General features: G+C 43.2%; 1 protein-coding gene across 7 annotated transcripts in view; it reads right to left on the reverse strand.

Annotated features, from left to right (window-relative positions):
- syngr1a (synaptogyrin 1a) overlaps window positions 1-20748 on the reverse strand; it is a 35598-nt gene that overhangs the window by 11693 nt on the left and 3157 nt on the right. Inside the window, exons 2-8 of one of the 7 annotated variants that reach the window (XM_085404957.1) lie at window positions 12683-12769; window positions 12521-12552; window positions 12273-12374; window positions 12040-12162; window positions 2245-2429; window positions 2005-2150; window positions 691-1779 (exon numbers count right to left, since the gene is read on the reverse strand). In XM_085404957.1, the coding sequence (XP_085261083.1) occupies window positions 1690-1779; window positions 2005-2150; window positions 2245-2429; window positions 12040-12162; window positions 12273-12358 (630 nt within the window). In that variant the 5' untranslated portion in view covers window positions 12359-12374; window positions 12521-12552; window positions 12683-12769 and the 3' untranslated portion in view covers window positions 691-1689. Of the gene's footprint in view, window positions 1-690; window positions 1780-2004; window positions 2151-2244; window positions 2483-5581; window positions 9564-12039; window positions 12166-12272; window positions 12375-12520; window positions 12553-12682; window positions 12770-20748 lie in introns of those variants that run through there. The other 6 variants (XM_085404962.1, XM_085404956.1, XM_085404958.1 and 3 more) reach the window with 6 other exon arrangements.

The raw sequence follows: 20748 nt of genomic DNA on the forward strand, positions 1-20748 counted from the left end.
GTAAAACAGTATGTTGGATGTGCCACGCAATGCTCAATTATATTGGTGGGAACTAGTGCGTTAGTGCAGTTAGCTCGTTAACGTGTTGGCCGTCCAACCCCCATGCACGGGGCGATCCGCGGTAGCTCGTTAACGGAGATTTGCCATGTTGTGGCGTTAAGGTCATTTCAGATTAACGCTGACAGCACTAGTGGGAACACAACAAATATGACTGCACATTTACTCCGACATCATCCTAGTGCAAAGACAAGTGGAAGCAGACAAAAACAACAAGCACGCCTGCTACTAACTTTACCCAAGTCATTTAGACAGCCGTTAGCACAGGATTCTCCTTATGGGGACCTGATATGTTTAATATGCTGCTGAGAATATTGCCCAGAAGAAGCGTATAGTATAGCTTTTATTTTGGAAAGAGACATTTCTCTGTAATAAACTCTGTTTTCCAAAGATGAGTGATTTCTCCATCAGATAGATTTATTTTTTTATTACTCTGTTATTTCAGCAACATTAAATTTAAAAACTGTACTTTTGAGTTAAAATATATATTTATAATTTTAATAAATGAGAAATTAAAAAGGCATGAACCTTTTTTTTTCTATCGAAAAAATATCAAACTGTGATTTGTCTGACTGTATTCTTTTTCCTTTTTTAAAATATTTATTCTTGTTCATCGGGCGATCGTGGCTCAAGAGTTGGGAGTTCGCCTTGTAATCGGAAGGTTGCCGGTTCGAGTCCCGGCTTGGACAGTCTCGGTCGTTGTGTCCTTGGGCAAGACACTTCACCTGTTGCCAACTGGTGGTGGTCAGAGGGCCCGGTGGTGCCAGTGTCCGGCAGCCTCACCTCTGTCAGTGCGCCCCAGGGTGGCTGTGGCTACAATGTAGCTGCCATCACCAGTGTGTGAATGTGTGGATGACTGGATGTGTAAAGCGCTTTGGGGTCCTTAGGGACTAGTAAAGCGCTATATAAATACAGGCCATTTACCATTGTTCTGTTCATTGCACATGTTATAAGGACAATAAAGATATTCTGATTCCATTACTGAAGCAGCGTGGAATCACCCTGACAGAGGACAAAAGGCAGAAACATCCAAACAGGAGCTTTGAATGTCCTTCTGGAAGCCTGGAGAGCTATTTCTGAAGATCCTCGTAGAGATGAGAGAGTTGCTTAGAGAGTTCAGATGGAGCTGAAGGATGAAGCTGCTCACACCAACTATTCACTTTCAAGCTCGTTAGAATCATTCAAACTCATTTACTGTATTCCACATACGTTTGCACAGGTTTCAATAAATCACCGCATCTATTCTTAGCTATCCTAAGAATGACTCAAGAGTTTTGCTTAGTACAGTAAGTTTGTTCTTTAGTGTTGCACATAAACCCGACCAGGTGACAGCCAGCAGCAGGGAGCAGTCCATTGTCTCTCCATGGACCATGCTTCTACTTTTAATATGTTAATCTTAATGTCACTTTATTAGATCTTCATACACCAAAGTACATGGTGATATCACATCACACACAACGACATCACTGCAAAAAGAAAACGCACAACATAGTTCATGAATGACTCAGTTACCGCAGCGACAGTAAGGCACTTAGAATAAGAGTTCAGACTGAGCTATGAGGAGGAAACAGAAAGCACATGAAGGCTCGCCCCTGATTAACTAAAAGAGACAAGTCAAGTAAGGTTTGAGTTTCAGGCAAGAGGAGAGCTGAACAGTTTGTTGTATTCTTCCTCAAAGGAGACTCTCTTCAGACGCTCCAGAGACAGCAGAGTGAGACCGCCCTACATACAACACGTCACATCACATGACATGAGGCACATCACATGACATGGGACACAACACACATACGACAACACAGACAGAAGGAAACAGAATCATATGAGTTGTTTGTTACATGTACACAACATATCTTATACATGTGCAAGGGTTTAAATATTTCTAAATAAACGTGTTTGTGCAGTAGTCTGACCAGCAGGTGGCAGCAGTGGAAGCCTTCACATACTTACCCAGGTGAAGATGGAAAAGAAGGAGAAAACAATGGTTGCTCTGGCTGCGTCGGCTCCTTCGTTCAGAGGATTGTCCTCTTTTTTAGAGACCTGCCACTGATTGGCCAGAAAACAGAAGCCCACAAACCAGATGAAGGCCCATAGAGCTGCACACAGCACGGAGGAACCACATTTAACAAAATGCACAAAACACACGTGCCTAATCCCACCGACTACAAAGCACAGGAGATGGACACTCACCTGACACTACAATGTCAGCCATGACGGCCTTCTTCCTGTCCTTCACGCCGCTGATCTGGGGGAAGTAAACATCCAGTGCCAGGAAAGCAGCGCTGCATAGGAACCCCAATGTTCCCATGGTGATGCCATAGTTGCAGGCGTTCTGGTTGCGGTTGAAGATGCAATACGGCTCCACCTCCTCTGGCCTGTTGACATAGCCCTCGTTAGCAACGCAGCCGAGGATGACGATGGAGAAGAGCTGGAGCGAGGAAGTAAAGTTTATTAATGAGCAAGTTTAAACACAGCTTTTACTGATCAAAGTGTACTGACCTTGTTAGAATGTAATTTTATATTTAAGGCTATATATCTCATAATTTGTTCGTTTTGCCTCTGAAAACACTACATCCACATGAACAGGATTTGGTATGGTAATGAGAGTGTCATCTCCACATAAGGAGATGTCTAGAAAGGCGCAGAGGAAGAAACATGAGCTGACGTCAGATGTCAAGGCCACGCTCAACAGTTTTGACCAATCACGTTAACGTTCTGTTTCTGTGACCCGCAGTAACACTGTTTACTGGCTGGGTGTGGGGCTCTTTCTTTCTTTTGGGTCTCCTGAGTGACCAAAGAGACACAGCAGCCATTTTTATCTTGAACCTTTATCTGCTTAATATTCTTTTTTATAAATGCACTTTGAGCATATTTGTCTTCTCTCTCAAAAATAAACCCAACAACCTATAAACATGCATGAAATTACATATTACATGAAAAAGCAAACGCAGACACGGAACCATTACCAGGCCATCAACAGAGGACAGCAGGGAGCAGACAGAGTTTCAGCGGGAACAGCCAATGGGAGATCAGTGGCTCAAAGAGAGAAATGGTGGATTCTTTGAGGCACACAGAATGTCTTTTTCCATGGCCTCTCCGAACTCCTCCCACACAGGAGTTTTTGCGTCGGCCACTGCCCAAGCCACTTTCTGCTAGGCCTGTCGGTACCTATCGACTGCTTTCGAAGTCCCACAGGCTAACCGAGCTCCATACAGCTCCTTCTGCATGATGGACTCCACCACCTTGTGGATGCAGCTCAGTGCAGCAGCTCCAGCAATGTGCTGAACATGGTCCATTTGGACTCAATGTCCTCAGTCTGCCTTGGAATGCTGTCGAAGCTTTACTGGAAGACGGAGGTGAAGATCCTGTGGACTGGGGTCTCTCCCAAGCAAAATCTCGGGTGTGGGAGGAGTTTGGTGAGGCAATGAAAAAAAAATAAACTGGAACATAAAAAAACCCAAATCTATTAGCAGCAACCAACCAACCCAGTGATGTCACACTGTGCTGTAACACAAGATGGCACTAATCACGGTTTAAAAATGTTAAGCACTTATTTTTTAGATCCAGCAGGGTTATCTATGTCAGTTTTTGAGAGCAGGACTCCTTGGTGTGAATTTGCTTTCATCAGAGATAGCAAAGTAGGAACATTCTTTATTTAAGTAGAAGTACGGCAGCACCATTGCTGGAGCTGCTGTACTTCTACTCGAGCTGCTGGAGTATTTTGAACCTGTGTTAAAAAATACTCCAGTAAAAGTTTAAGTACTGAAGCAACTTTTTTACTCAAGTAAAAGTTTAGGTTTAAAGTACAGATTTAACAACATGAGGACTTCCATGTGAGCTTTAAATGAGCATCCTTCCTTTGACTCTAAGCTCTCTGCTTCCTCTCCTCCTTTCTTATCTGTCTCCATCTCTGAGTGAACGTAGCTCTCTGTCTTTTCTGTCCCTGACAAATAAGCAGCTGGACGTTAGCTGCAACACACTGTGGGACAAACTGCACACACACAGTTTGTGTGTTTGCTGATGTTTGTTGAGCTGCTTTGATTTGATTTGACAGTGTTTGAGGTGAGCTGAGAACACTTTATCATCCGTGGTATCAGTCAGAATCAGCTTTCTATTTTAACCTGACTATTATGTGAGTAGCAGGTCACTGTTAACAGTTTCGGTGCTATGAATGGCTCTGAGGCCCGACTGAAACAGTTCCTGTTTCTCGCCTGAGCTGGGACCCGACTGCTGTTGTAAAATGAAAGTTAACTTAGCAACAGGACGGTATGTCCTTGGCATCAAGGTTTGATGTTTTTGTGCCATGGCTGGATTCTGGAAGCAGAGTGGGCATGATCACATGCAGTCTGATGACTTCCTCAAAGAAAGCACTGCAGTCATTAAAAATGCTATCAACACAGCGCAGCTCGAGTGGATACACGGCTCCTGTCACACTTTAATACATTTATACAAAGACAATCACAGTTTTGGAGAGTGTTTTATTTGTGGTCCTTGAATAGCGTCTGTAGATCTGTAAATATTTCACATCAGAAACCTGTTAATAAAGGAAGGTTTTCAGCTTTTAAACAATCAATCATGTACAGCTGGACCTAACAGAGCTCCATGTGACCTTTAACCAGCAAGCAGCTGTTACCCTGCAGCATACACCTCCCAGCTCCACAATTACCTCTTCCATCCTGTGCTATGGAGGCGTGGAGGACTGCATGTTTCTATCCAATCATGGCAGTCTCTCTCCTGAGCTGTCCAATCAGAGTGGCTGCAGAGTCAAACAGTGAGGTTTTGTTTGAGCAGTCTTGTGTTGAGCTCCAGGAATTTTAACACCAATCTCATGACTGAATCACAAAGGACTCTCAGGACCCAGCAGCCAGTAAAGTGACAGCTGACCCCAAACAGAGAGAGAACCGACCAGAACCAGAGCCCCTCAGTCACACATTAACACAAAGGCTGATCACTTAAACATCAGAACAGGCAGACATTTGTGAAGATGCTGATCTCCTGAAGTTTTACTTCCATCATCTCTCAGGTCAGAGGCACATCAGAGGAGGATGGACATCAGCAGACCAGGTGGACCCAGACTCACCTGAACTGGATCAGAACGACAGATCTAAGAGGTTCTGTCAAACCTCAGACTTCATTCAGAATTCGGACAATTCGGGACTCCATTTAAATTTTTTCTGCCTCACTTTGCTGGATTTACTCTAACCTGTCAGACATTCATCCCCCTGCTGGAGGGAGCTTAAAACACGTGTTGGGGAACATGTGGGGCATGTTTTGAGAGGAAGGCATTCAGGGAGGGGGCCAGGCACCAGCGCGGATGTGAGACTGTGCGTTCAGCAGATGAGACTCTGAAAGAACGTGAACTCACCTGAACGCTCTAAGATAAAACAGGTGAGCCTGTCACATGACACCACAGCTTCTTGGATCTGATTGGATGGCACCGTGAGACCTCTCAGGTTTGTCCATAACACTAATGATTGGTTTGTTTAGAGACCCATCTATGACATAATTATGACATCACAGGACTTACCCAGCACAGGATCCTAACGACAGTCTGCGGCTGCCTGATGAAGGTCGCAGGGTCGAACGCTCCGCCGGCCTTCCCCGCCCCGTACGCCTGGAAACCATCCATCCACTTCCTCTTCCTCAGACCACTGCAGTCCACCCCAACCCTCCAGAACCCAGCCAAGTCCAGTTAGTCGCAAACAGACTGGTTCCAGTTCACTGCATCAGGACAGGCCCAGTCAGGCCAGTAGGCTCAGTTGGTTTGGGTGTGCCTCTCTCTTCTTCTTCTCTGCTGTTATAAACTACTCTGTAATCTGTAGTAATCCTCTTCATCCTCCCTCACTGCACAACAGCCTTTAGCCCCCCCCGCACCGACTCACAGGGTGGCCACTGCTGCACCAATCAGAGGAAGCGGCCACAGCTATCCAACCATAGTGAAGGAGGCGTTACTCTGCCTGAGAGGAGGAGCTGCCTGTGAGGCAGAACTCAGGGTGGAAAACTACTCATGTCTGTCTCCTCTTTCCTTCCTTCCTTCCTTCCCAGTAGCTTTGTAAATCCCAGCGATTAGAGGTTTGCAGTGATGAACTCACAGACCGGGATATCATGGCGGCGGCTCTGAGGAAGACCTCCCATCTTCATTGTCCAGTCTGGAGATCAACCATCAGCTTGATTGTCCCTGATGGTGTGGTTGAGGGGTGGGGGGTAGCTGTGACCCCTGTGAAGGCCTCATTAATTAAAAGTACATCTGCAGAGCAACATCTGCTCCTAACCCTAACACCTCACTGAGCTCCATTCCTGACCTGAGTACAGCCCAGCCCCAGACCATCACCCACTGAAACATCTGGAGCTTCACAGAACCCAAAAACCACAAAAACATCTGATTTCAACCTGCAGAAGCTGGTCTCCTCAGTTCAATCAGAGCTGTGGCCTGAACAGCTACAAGTTTTTTATATTTAATGATTGTTTTGATCTTTACTCTTTGACCCTGAACCAGCAGCGATGCTGCAGCTGAGAGAATAAAGACTCCGAGTTTCCTCTCATTCGTTCATGTGCAGCTTGTTCCTGAAAGCAGGAAATGAAGCTCCAGCTGCTCAGACTGAACATCCATGTGATAGTGCGCTGATCCAGACCATGGTTCTGATCTGCTGCAAACACACACCTGAGTATCTGTTCAACCAATCACATTCATTCACTCTGATCTGCGACATACTGCAGCGAGTTCCACTTTAAAGTCTGAGCGCTCTGATGGGGGACGCTGTCAGAGTGGCTGTAAGCATCACAAGAACTTTTTTCTGCCTTGGTCTGTATCAGCTGTTCCTCTGATGATGTTGCCTTGTTTGATGTGAGCATGCTCACCACGGTGACCCCTGTTAACCCCTGAAACAGGCTTTAGGCTTGGTCAGACAGCACAAAGACAGCACAAGGTCAAGGTCAGACCTTGACCTTGACCAAAGAAAGCCTGGGTGAAGTTTCAGTTCAGGGTGACTGAGTGTCCTCACAACGGAGGAGAACAAGTGTGTGTGTGTGTGTGTGTGTGTGTGTGTGTGTGTGTGTGTGTGTGTGTGTGTGTGTGTGTGTGTGAGATCAGTGGGAGCTTCGTGTGTCATCTCATTCTTATTTCCTGTTTGTTTGTTTACAGATGGAGACGTTTGTTGTTGAGTTTTACTGAAAGTGAACTTTATTGATAAACATGTTGCAGTGCAGACATTTATTAAGATGTCGATCAATAATTAGAGCACCTCCCGCTTCATCAGTGATCATGTGACACTCGGTGTTATTCAGTCATAAGACCTTCAGACAAACACTGCTCATCCTCATCATCGTCTTCATCTTTGGGGAGAGTTCGCCTGAAGAAACCAAGCTGCACACACACACACACATTTTACATGTGAACACAAAACAAAGACGAAAACTAGCTGAGGCGACTTCAGCGTGGTCGTCACGGTGACTGAGGATACCTGCACAGGTACAAACTGAATTTAGTTCAGTAATCATCACATTACTGTGGAGCTGACAAACGGAATGTGACACGAACCGCTAATTAATCATAAACATCCTCCAAATCAGTGGTTCCCAAACTTTTTTTGCTACGACCCCTATGTTTTACAAGAACCCCCCAAACCACACTCACACACACATATTTTGTTTTCAAACTCTGTTGCAGTTTATTTCACACCTCAAACCTTTTGAAAACAGTTCAGCCAATAAAAGTCACTGCAATACGTTACAGATTGCTATTAAACAAGCCACAGAAAAACAAACCATCTTTATGGTGTAATTATTTTACATATAGTTGTTTTTGTTGTTGTTTTTTTACTGTGTAAGAATATTCAACAGTGCTATCAACACATTTTTAAATAATGTCTCTCTGTGCAAAATGGGTTTAATATAGTGCTGTCAGCGCTAACGCGTTAATGCACCTGACCCGTGTTAGCGCATCAAAATGGTCAAATCCCCGTTAACAAGTTTACGCAGTTTAGTCTGTGTGAGGGTTACTCGGCGTTAACGCATTAATGCAGCTTAAGCGCGTTAACGCCGTCATCACAACTAACGCGATTAACATTTAACTGGTCTATAACGCAGGAGACTCAAAATCACTGGAGGCAGTTTGTCCGAAGTTTGTTCATTCTGCGCTCCAGACGCGTTAAGCACATTAACAATTTTAATCGTGTTAATCGTGATGATCGCGCTAACACATTTAGCTGTGTTAACGGCGTATTAACGCGTTAATATTGACAGCACTAGTTTAAAAACAGAAACACCTGTGGGATACTGTTTGTCCGTGATTTGAACCAGGGGAACAAACTGTGGCAGGATCTGTGTTGCACCAAGGTACCGACAAAATGTGTTCCCCTGCCTAGCGAGCATTAGCACAGAGTGCGGATCCAGTTCACTCCGACTCCATTACAGACATTAGACGTGGGAGTAGTGATGTTTTAGTTTTGTGAAAAAGTGAAAATGAGTGTCGTTACATTACCTTTCAGTTTGAGGGTTACAACAGAAAGTGATATATTTATTGTTCTTACGTGGTATCCAATCGGATTATTTTACCTGATACTTATTTTTATTAGAGATGGACCGATCCGATATTACGTATCGGTATCGGTCCGATACTGACCTAAATTACTGGATCGGATATCGGAGAAAAATAAAAAATGTAATCCGATCCATTAAATATCACGAAAGCACCTCACAAAACTTGCAACACGCCGTAACTCACCTCAGAACGTTAGCACGTCGGAGCAGTATGCATCACGTGATACAGTGGCTGTGGCATGCAGGACCTGTCGGTGGTCTGGATAGCATGTGGAGCTTCGCTAGCAACCCGGCATTTCATCTCCGACAAAGTTATCCCGAGAGAAGTAAAGCAAGTGTGTAAGTCCATCTCTGAATGTTTGTAAAGCATTCCTGCATTAAGCTTAACAAGCGACTGCCTCTCCTGCTGCTACTTCAATCATGAAACTGCTTAACGATCAGCTGATCGGCTTTTCTGTCGCAAGTCCGTGTCTCTTGTTTGTTTTTGGCCCACTTTGCACCAGAAAGAGGAAACCAGCGGCTGAACAACAGCAGCACGTTTAAGCTTGATCAGCTGTTGTTAGAATTTATTTAATATTACTTTCTACTTCAGGATCTTTTTCTACGTAGCTGACGGCTGGTAACTGTGCAGGGGCGGATCTAGCAAAGTTTAGCCAGCGGGGCCGATAGGGCATTAACAGGGAAAAGGGGGCACAAAGACATACTTTTCTTTCTTATTCTCATTTAAAATGTCGAGCTTTTAATTATTTAATATTTATCTGAATCTTACACCCAAAGTTTTAATCTGATGTAAAATGTATAGAAGTCCATTATTGTATATAGTAACTGTTAAGTCTAATATACCCTAGTAAGCTATAGTACTTTTTCCTTTGGGAAGGTACCATCTGTGCAGTCTGCAATTTTGTTGAAGAAAGATGTTGAATCTATTTAATATTTCTTGAAAAATAATTGATTTCTGTGCATTTTTTTCACACTGCATCAAATTAAGGTTGATTACGTCGATTAAGCATCATGAGGTGGAGCGTGAGGGGTGGTTCCCTATTTTTTATTTATTTATTCTTGTTGTTGCTGGGAGTTGGAACCCTATTAGTTAGGTTGCTTAATATTTATGCTAAGTACTCTTTAAAATACCAGAATAGGGAGGATGGTGCAGGTTTGAGTTTATTAGATTGATCAGTATTGCTGAACTATGAAATATTTTTTTTGCATACAGGTATAACAGAATAGCTTTAGTGTAGTTGCTGTTTTAAACTTGAGTATGAACTTATACAAAATGCAGCAAGATATTTAAAAAACAGTTTTGTTGATTAAAAAACACTATATCGGATTCATATCGGTATCGGCAGATATCCAAATTTATGATATCGGTATCGGTATCGGACATAAAAAAGTGGTATCGTGCCATCTCTAATTTTTATCCTCCTGCAACTTTGCTGTATAAAGAGCTAAAACCTCCAAAGTTTCAGGAGTAGTTAGTCGTACAGGAAGTGTTTGTGAACTAAAAATCAAGAATGTGGGATACTTTCAAGCAACTTAAAGAAGTCCAGACGCTTCTCTTTGCAAGCTCCTTTGACTACGATGACCTGGATGACTGAGAACCTTCACAGACAATGTGGGATACTGTTTGTCTGTGATTTTGACAGCCCAGCGTGTGCTCTCGATGCAGGGGAAAGTAATTCTGCAGGGAGACCTACCTACCACGACAGCTGTTGTGCAGGTGAAGCCAAAGGCAAGATATGCTTCATCATATGTTCTAGTCTTTGACTTGGAAGCATATATGGAGATGCTTCATCCTCTGCTTTGTGTGGGAGCCCCCATCAAAAACCTGTCCATTATGCTAGCAGTGTCCAAGATTTCTTTTCTTTTTATTGTACATACCCCCCCCAAGTGTGTCAGAGCTCTAACACACACCTGACACACCGAAATTCACAGACAGGGAATGCTCAGTCAGACCAGCTGTGTCTCTGTTGAATGCTAGACTAGTCTGTACTAGAGATGGACCGATCCGATATTACATATCGGTATCGGTCCGATACTGACGTAAATTACTGGATCGGATATCGGAGAGAAATAAAAAAATGTAATCCGATCCATTAAATATCAAAAAAGCACCTCACAAAACTTGCGACACAGCGTAACTCGGCTCATAACCGTAGCACGTCGGAGCAGTGTGCTCACGTGAGAGCGGCTGTGTATTTGTAGCCTCGCTACCAAACCAGCATTTCATCTCCGAGGAAGTGATCCCAGAGAGAAGTAAAGTAAGTGTGTAAGTTCATGTCTGAATGTTTGTAAAGTATTCCCGCGTTAAGCTTAACAACCGATATATGAAGCGACTGCCTCTTTCTCTCTCTCTCTCTCTCTCTCTCTCTCTCTCTCTCTCTCTCTCTCTCTCTCTCTCTCTCTCCTGCTGCTACTTCAATCATGAAACTGATCAATGATCAGCTGATCGGCTTTTCTGTCGCGAGTCTCTCTTGTTTGTTTTTGGCCCACTTTGCACCAGAAAGAGGAAACCAGCAGCTGAACAACAGCAGCACGTTTAACCTTGATAAGCTGTTGTTAGAATTTATTTATTATTACTTTCTATACCAGGATCTTTTTCTAAAGTTGACGGCTGGTAACTGTGCAGGGGCGGATCTAGCAAAGTTTAGCCAGGGGGGCCGATAGGGCATTAACAGGGAAAAGGGGGCACAAAGACATACTTTTCTTTCTTATTCTCATTTAAAATGTCCAGCTTTTAATAAATAATTATCTGAATCTTACACCCAAAGTTTTAATCTGATGTAAAATGTATAGAAGTCCATTACTGTAGTAACTGTTAAGTCTAATATACCCTAGTAAGCTATAGTACTTTTTCCTTTGGGAAGATACCATCTGTGCAGTCTGCAGTTCTGTTGAAGGAAGATGTTGAATCTATTTAATTATTCTTGAAAAATAATTTATTTCTGTGCATTTTTTTCCACACTGCATCAAATTAAAGTTGATTACATCGATTAAGCATCATGAGGTGGAGATTGGGGGGTGGTTCCTTATTTTTATTTTTATTTTGCTGGGAGTTTGCAACCCTATTAGTTAGGTTGCTTAATATTTCTGCTAAGCGCTCTTTAAAATACCAGAATAGGGAGGATGGAGCAGGTTTAAGTTTATTAGATTGATCAGTATTGCTGAACTATGAAATATTTTGGGTGCAGTGTATTTTTTACATACAGGTATAACAGAATAGCATTAGTGTTGTTGTTTATTTAAACTTGAGTATGAACTTATACAAAATGCAGCAAGATATTAAAAAACTGTGTTATTGATTAAAAACACACTATATCGGATTCATATCGGTATCGGCCGATATCCAAATTTATGATATCGGTATCGGACATAAAAAAGTGGTATTGTGCCATCTCTAGTCTGTACATGACTGGCTGAGTAGTGGTTGATTGATTGATTGATTGATACCTTCCAGAAGATGAAACAGGGAATGCAGAGGAGGAGGAGCGCACAGATGACTGACAGAATGATGTAGCCAATGGGAACACTTTTCTCACCGTCTGGAGGACGCCACAATACTCTGAGCTGAGTCTGCACACACACACAAAGTTACCAAATTAGCACCTCAACTACGGAACTGTTGTGTGTGTGTGTGTGTGTGTGTGTGTGTGTGTGTGTGTGTGTGTGTGTGTGTGTAGTACCTGTGTGTGTCCACTGTCCGGCAGTAGCGGTTGGACCTTTGATGATGTGTTGATGACGTCATAAGATGCAAAGGAAACAAGCTCATAGTTCTGATAAGGAGTCTGTAAGGAGAAATGCAATAACATCACCACCTACACGTGTGTGTGTGTGCGCGCGCATACCTCTATAAGTGTATTTGTCCACAGTCGGGCTGAGATTCGGATAACCGCACTGAAACCCCGCCCAAAGTCTGTGACATCACACAAACCTGACACAGCCTGCCTCGCCACTGCTGCAGTTCTACACACATAAACATGATCAATCGATGATTGATTAGTGATGTTGAGTTGATAAGGTAATGTTATTGTTATGGATGTTGTGAGATGGTAAATGGCCTGTATTTGTGAGATCAGTAATAAAGTTTCTTCACCACATGAACAGTCTGTCTGTGTGAGTTTGGCTCCGCCTGCTGGACTGATGGAGAAACTGCAGACACACCCGAGGAGTTTCCAGCCAGCTGCAGGCGTGTGGAGGGAGAAAGAGGCATCAAATAAACTGTTTAAAATACAGAGTCCAACTACAACACTGAATATCAAAACTGGGAATTTTTAAAGTTTTCAGAGAAAACTTTTCTTATTTTGGATTTGATGCAGTGACTTGTTTCAATAAAGTTTCCAAGACCAGTGAAAGGTCTTAATGCTGCAAACCAAATACAGCATTGAAGGAAATATAAACAGGAAACGATAGACGAGCTGTGCACTGGTTAGAAACTAGAGGTCATATCAGGCTGCACCGGACCTCAGCACCTGGACCCGTTTCCTTCACTGCTCAGGCCAACAGAGACGCCAGGACATCAACATCATGCTTAGTGCTGGTACCAAAGAAAGCATCCCCTTCTGGCGACTTCAGAGCAGTTGCCTTGATGTCACATGTCACAAAGGTGAACCTAACACCGGTGCTTGCAGGTGAAATATGCTCTCGACTGTCTTCAGTTTGCCTCAGCCTCTCATGCAGGTGGATGATGATGTTATCTACCTGCTGCAGTGTGTTCACTCTCACCTGTGTAGTACTGCCTTTAACACCGTCCATCCACTTAGAATGTGCATCGCCATATCACGTTCAGTGTGTGAATTTTAGAGTATATGTGCACGGTGTTTATCATGAAGACAAGATGAGCAGAATATGAAAGGCAAGGCAAGGCAAGTTTATTTGTATAGCACAATTCAACAACAAGGTGATTCAAAGTGCTTTACAGAGACATTAGAAACAAGAACAAATAAAAAGCATGATTTAAAATTTATTAAAACAAGCAAACAAACTAACTAACTAATTAACAAACAAACAAAACAGTATATAAAATCAAAACAGATAAAATCAGAACAGTAGATAAAATCAGTAGTTAAATGTAAGTTTTGAAATTTAAGCTTAAAAGTGTGGATTTGGTGCTTTATTCAAATGCAGCTGAGAACAGGTGAGTCTTCAACCTGGATTTAAATAAACTGAGTGTTTCAGCTGATCTGAGGCTTTCTGGGAGTTTGTTCCAGATATAAGGAGCATAAAAGCTGAATGCAGCTTCTCCGTGTCTGGTTCTGGTTCTTATTCATAGCCTTTTCCTTTTTTGTTTTCTTTAGGTCACGAGCAGTTGTCCAAGCATTTCACTACATATCGTACTGTGTATGACTGTGTACGTGACAAATAAAATTTGAATTTGAATTTGAATTTTGACTCTGGGAATTGATAAAAGACCGGATCCAGATGACCTGAGGGATCTGGAAGGTTCATACTGGGTCAGGAGGTCATTGATGTATTTTGGTCCTAAACCATTCAGAGCTTTATAGACCAGCATCAGGACTTAAAAGTCTATCCTCTGACGGACAGGCAGCCAGTGTAAAGACCTCAGAGCTGGACTGATGTGGTCCACTTTTTTGGTCTTAGTGAGGACTCGAGCAGCAGAGTTCTGAATGAGCTGTAGTTGTCTGACTGATTTTTTAGGTAGACCTGTAAAGATGCTGTTACTAAACTGAATGACTGATCTGAAAACGCAGAATTGCCGATGACAAAGCAACGGAGGGAAACAGAGGGCTTGAATACATCGGATAAAGATGAAGAATAGAAACAGGTGACAACACCGCTTAACCAAGCCTGACTAACGACACAGGAAGTAGAAGTAACCATACAGTACACAGACAGATGACCGACACAATAAAACAGGAAACATACATGTGAAAAAAGACACTGGGTCAATGATCCAGGAACCCTGACAGCGCATGAGTCACTGATTGGAGTTTTGCATTCGCGAAAGAAACACAAGTGGATTATGATCTGTGAAAACTTGAACGGGCACGAAGCTAGACCCAATGTAGACCTCGAAGTGTTGTAAGGCTAGCAACAATGCAAGCGCTTCCTTTTCGATGGTGCTATAGTTCATTTGGTGTTTATTGAATTTCTTCAAGAAATAGCAGATTGGACAGTCCACACCGTGTTGATCTACTTGCAGCAGGACCGCACCCGCTACAGTTGCGCTGGCGTCCACCTCCAACTTAAAAGGAGACACGAAGTTAGGTGCTACTAAAACTGGGGCACTGCACAGTAAAGTTTTCACTGACTCAAAAGCAGTTTGGCACGCCGCAGTCCATGTGAAGGGTTTGGTCGGGCTGAACAGGTCAGTCAGGGGAGCGACTACAGAGGCAAAGGTTTTACAGAAACTGCGGTAGTAACCACACATTCCCAAGAAGTGGCGTAACGCCCTCCTTGTTTGTGGAATCGGAAACTCAATAATAGCCTCCACCTTTGCGGTTACGGGGCACACTCGGCCATGACCCACCTGCTTTCCGAGCTAGGTGATGGTGGCTTTTCCGAACTCACATTTGGTCAGATTTACAGTGAGCGATGCTTCCTCGAAACGCTTGAAAACAGTTAAGAGGGTTTGGAGATGACTGCTCCAGGAAGCAGAATAAATGACCACATCATCTAAGTAGGCATCACAGTTAGGGACCCCGGCCAAAACCTTAGCCATCAGGCGCTGAAATGTCGCTGGCGCATTACGCAAGCCAAAGGGCATCACGGTATACTGAAGGAAGTGATCGGGGGTAACGAATGCAGACGCTCTTGCGGTTAAAGGAACCTGCCAATATCCCTTTAATAAATCCAATTTGATCACACAAGTAGCGGATCCCACCCGATCAACACAGTCATCCATCCTAGGTAATGGGAAAGAGTCTGCTTTAGTGGCCGCATTCACCTTTCGATAATCCGTGCAGAATCGAGGAGTGTTGTCAGACTCGGGCACAAACACACATGGAGAGCTCCATGCGCTAGCACTTGGAACAGCTAAGCCATGCTCTAGGAGATAATTGACTTCTCTCTGCATTATTTCCCTTTTCACTGGATTCACCCGGTACGCATGTTGTTTAATTGGCTTATGCCCCTCCACATCAATGTCATGACATAAGACAGTCGCTTGGCGCGGGTGATCAGATAAAAGTGACAAATTATTTTTTATCAGAGTAATGATGTCAGTTTGAGCAGTTTCAGGTAAATCGGCAATGATTCAAGATCATTTAAAATTACTGAATTTTTCAGCCCACTACCTAATGCATCATCCCTCCCAGATAATCCGTCATCCGACAGTTTGTAAGCGGGGAGGATGGCAACAGCGCACACCGGGGGCGCTGCTGTATTTTGTTTACAGGGATAGAACAGTTTCAACTAGTGATGGGATTTCCGGCTCTTTTTAGAGAACCGGCTCTTTCGGCTCAGCTCACTAAAAAGAGGCGACTCTTTCGGCTCCAAACCGGCTCTTCAGGTTGTTTTGTTGCTTTAATTAATTTATTATTAACAATAATATAAAATTATGCAAAAAGAAATTACTAATGTAAAAAAAAAAAAAAAGTGGTTTTATTTATATATATATTTATATTTAAATATAAGCGGTGGCCCCCAGAGACAAAGCACGTACAAACTCCAAAACACAAACACGCACTTCTGTTGTCTTTTGTACGTGTTTTGAGTTTATATGTGCTTCTGAGTTTTTACGTGTTTTGGAGTTTGTATGTGCTTCAGGGTTCGTACGTGATTTGAAGTTTGTACGTGCTTTGTCTCTAGGAGCCACCGTAAATATACTTTTATTTATTCACTCCACATAAAATGTAATAAATAAATCATATAATACAAAAATCAACTATTCACATTTCAACTTTTAACTATTTACATTTTCAGCTTTTTCCTTTTACAAATGTAACAAGTGTCACCTGGCAGTTTGTTGCTCTCTGCCAGGTGATTGGCTGAAGAGCTGTGAAAAGGTAGTGGGTGTGTGGGGTGAAGTCAGCGCTCTTCTGTGGAAAAAACCAGAGGCAATTAATTCACTCAGGTGCGAGTGGGTATACTGTCGTGTGACCACGAATTTTAATAGAAGAATTGATCAAGCCCTAGATCGACTGCGCGCAGGGAAACTGATCAATATTCTGTGCTGTCTCTGCTGTCCTTTTTTTTTTTCTTTTGATTGATTTGTAATTTTGTTTTGGTTAGTCCGTCCAGCCGTAGAGGCGGTTATTGATTGAGAGTAAGTTTTGTAAGGGCGGACTAACCTCTCTTTTGTTTTTTTTTATTTTAATTGTTTGTGCCACTTCCCTTTATCTCTCAGATCACAGGCCATACATAGCACTGATTCCCAGCTGCGCTGAGACCCGAATTGTTTGCAGTGTGTGCCACGATTGCAGTGTCGCTAAGCGGGGTGTGACGGGTTGTAGTGTTATTTCGCACAGTTTGTGTGGTAAGTCTCATGTGCAGCTGGGATATCAGCAGGATGTGTTGTAAGTCCTGTCTGGAAACGACTGGGAATTTGTATGTTTAACTCATGTAATAAATAAATGATCAATTATTTCTTTGCCCCGTTTACTCATCCCTTGTCCTCGGTTACACAAATTTAAAGTGAAACAACACAAAACTCTGCAAACCACAACACAATTAAATACAAATTAAAATATGAAAACAAAACGAAGATGCATATTCTCTGTCATATGGACCTGCATGAATAAACTTTCTGAATCCTTTATCACCTGCAACTGAAAATAGTTGTGTATGATTACTATACCTTTCTAATGTGACATTGTTGTCCCGGCTCTCTCTCTCCCTCCTGGTCTGTTCCTGTGCTACCCCCCCCCTCTGCCCAGCATAAAGCACAAGGCTCGTGTGCGGAGTGAAGTGTGAAAAAAGTGCGAGAGAGAGCGAGAAAGAAAAAAAAAACCCCACGGCTCGCGATAAGGAGCCGGCTCGCGTCATTCACGCCAAAGAGCCGGCTCTAAGAGCCATTTCGTTCGTGAACCACACATCACTAGTTTCAACGTATTCACATGACAAACCCTGTTTTTTTTGCCGCCGATCTGGGCCCTATTTCAGGAAGCCGGTTTAGTGGAAAAACTGAGTAAGTATACCCTGAGTTAACGAAAACTCTGGGTTTTCGGTTTCACAAAGCGAGTTCAGATGAAGCCTCAGTGAGTCACTATGACGACACACTCCGTGAAGCTAACCTGCCCCCTAGCAGGTTTACTACAACTAACCCTGACTGTCTCCGCCCCTTTGTCGGAAACCTGACAGTAGGAAGTGTCGGACATGGCGTGCCACTTCCTTGAAGAGCCAGTAGATGTTGAAGCCCAAATTCTCCGCAGAGCTCTCCGCCGGGAGAGAGTGATCAGAGCGCGTTTGGACATTTTATCATTTCCTGATGATTTTCTGTGTGAACGTTACCGTTTCTCAGCACAATCTCTAAGTTATTTGGATAACATCCTCAGGCCATATATTACGCATGTGACACATCGCGGACATGCTCTCAGTTCATTACATATTATTTGTATTGCACTTCGGTTTTTTGCAAACGGGAGCTTTCTGTATAATATTGGTGACGCTGAGCACGTTTCCAAGGCTACCGTCTGTCGGGCAGTCAGGAATGTTACAGTTGCACTGAAACGTCTCCTGTACTCGTTTGTGGTGTTCCCCGGTCATAGACCCACAAGATTTATCAAAGAGGGATGCCACAAAATTGCAGGTATCAGGATGACCAAAACTTAATTTATGATGTGGTGATACTTGGACTACTACTTAAATTGTACATTTATTTTCAGGGTTCCCAGGCGTGATTGGCTGTATAGATGGCACTCACATTCCAATCATTGCTCCTTCAGTAAATGAAGGAGACTATGTGAACAGGAAGTCTTTCCACAGCATTAATGTACAGGTACATAGTTCCCTGTAGCATTTCAAACTAACAAATTATTTCATTATAGTAATGGATGCTAATTTGTGTTCTCTGCACTGTGAAGATCATATGTGATGCTGCCAACATTATCACAAATGTGGAAGCCAAGTGGCCAGGCTCTGTCCATGACTCACAAATATTCCGTGAATGTACACTGAGCACAAAATTTGGACATGGTGAGTTGAGAATACTTTAAAATATATAAAGACCAATTGCTACAGGGACATTTGAACTGAAGTGTATCCTTCTTTCTTAGGAGAGTTCACTGGCTACTTGCTTGGTGATAGGGGGTATCCATGTTTACCCTATTTGCTTACCCCTTACCCTGACCCTGAACCGGGCCCACAGCAGCGATATAATCTGGCTAATTGCAGGACAAGAGCCAGAATTGAAATGACTATCGGAATGCTTAAGGCCCGGTTCCAGTGCCTGCAAAGACTCAGGGTCACCCCAGAAAGGGCATGTGACATTATTGTGGCATGTGTGATTCTTCACAACATTGCCACAATTAGAGGAGAACACTGTCCTTCTGAACCAAACATCAGCAGTGATCCAAACCATGAACATCCTGACCCTCCCACGGACATACAAGATGGAAGAGCAGTCAGAGACACCATATGTCACAATCATTTCTTTTGACCCATCACCTCAACATGTTGAAAGAAGAATAAACAGATTTTTTGTTCAACTGGCTTTATTGGTCGCCTGTATTTCCTGTACACAAAGTATTAAAAGATGTAAACCTCATAAAGTGTCTCTGTTGCTTCCTCCTCTGTAACAGCTGTCAATGTTTCTTCATTATTTTCCTGTAGTAAAGAAATTAACAACATTGCTGTTCTACTGTAAACTCATATAATCTGTGGAGTATTACTCACAACTGCATGTTGGTCTGGCTCAACAGGAGGCTGCACCAGATGCAGTACACCATCACCATCAACTGATAGAATATGAGGTTCATACAGGTCACTTAAACTTACAAGGGACCAAATGGCAATTAACAAACATACCAAGCACCTTACACTTCATTGTCATTATGCTCTCAAAGACAACCAAGACTGAGGGAAGGCAAAATCAGTCGGAAAATAACTTCACTACAAAATAATTCATTATGGTAAAGAGTTTATCAAATGAATGAGCAGCACTGCAAAGGTGACTGTGAAGAAAGGATGTATGCACATCATGTATTATTTTGAATTTACCCCCTATGTAGGCACTTGTGTCTTGCGGGGTTATTGCCTCAGAGGATGTCCCCGCAGAGATGCCTTCAGTCACAGGGCGCCCACTGTTTTGGCTGAGGGCCAACTGCTCAGCCTCTGTGAGTGGTGGTGGTGGAGGACCCCCACCTGTTTTTCGGGCCTCCGCTTTTTTTCTGTTGGCTATAACGGGCCACATTTGAGCATACAGAGTAAGCAAATATGTACTTGTAATGTGCTCAGATAATTTCAATAAGTGCTTACAGAAGGAAAATTAATGTAGCCTCTAACTGCAATTGATTTACATGGGACAAACAGACCAAGCACTATGGCTCATAATACAATTACACCTTACCTGTTTGGACTATATTTTTATATTTCATTTTTACTTGCTGCCAGGAACGTTTGGGGCCTGTTGGGTTGCACCTGCGCTCACATCACGTCACAAAATAAAATGTATAAAATAACAAATAAAATAACATATGATAAAATAACGTGTTAAATGGGTGGAAATCCCTAGATCAATGTTTATATTAACACTCACGCATTGACTCTGTCGGCTATGTTTTGCCATGCATGCTCCCCGTCTTTTGCAGCTGTGGCTGTGTTACTTTTTTCCGCGGAATTTGCATGTTATCGGCATATGCTGCCATCAGAATTTCGGCCTCAAGCGCTGTGAAATACATTGACCGCGCCTTCTTTCCCTCCGTCTCCATGGTGACTCGCTTAATCTGTGCTCCGCTTATCAGGGCTTTATGTATCCTCGTCCGCGCGCTTCACTTGGGGTTAAAGCAACTCCGCGTTGACTGAACTAATTGTTATCAGCCTTTCTGAAACCGAATATTCCGAGTTGGACAGTTCGGGGTTACTCAACCCTGAGTATCGTTTTTCACTCTGAGTTTTCTAAACCGGCTTCCTGAAATAGGGCCCGGGTTGTTGTGTCCTTGGGCAAGACACTTTACCCTACTTGCCTACTGGTGTTGGCCAGAGGGGCCGATGGCGCGATATGGCAGCCTCGCTTCTGTCAGTCTGCCCAGGGCAGCTGTGGCT

Source organism: Rhamphochromis longiceps, linkage group LG4 (assembly GCF_057381845.1).
Source record: "Rhamphochromis longiceps isolate RC_006_pf linkage group LG4, R_longiceps_female_GT1.1, whole genome shotgun sequence".
In the NCBI taxonomy this organism is placed as follows: domain Eukaryota; kingdom Metazoa; phylum Chordata; class Actinopteri; order Cichliformes; family Cichlidae; genus Rhamphochromis; species Rhamphochromis longiceps.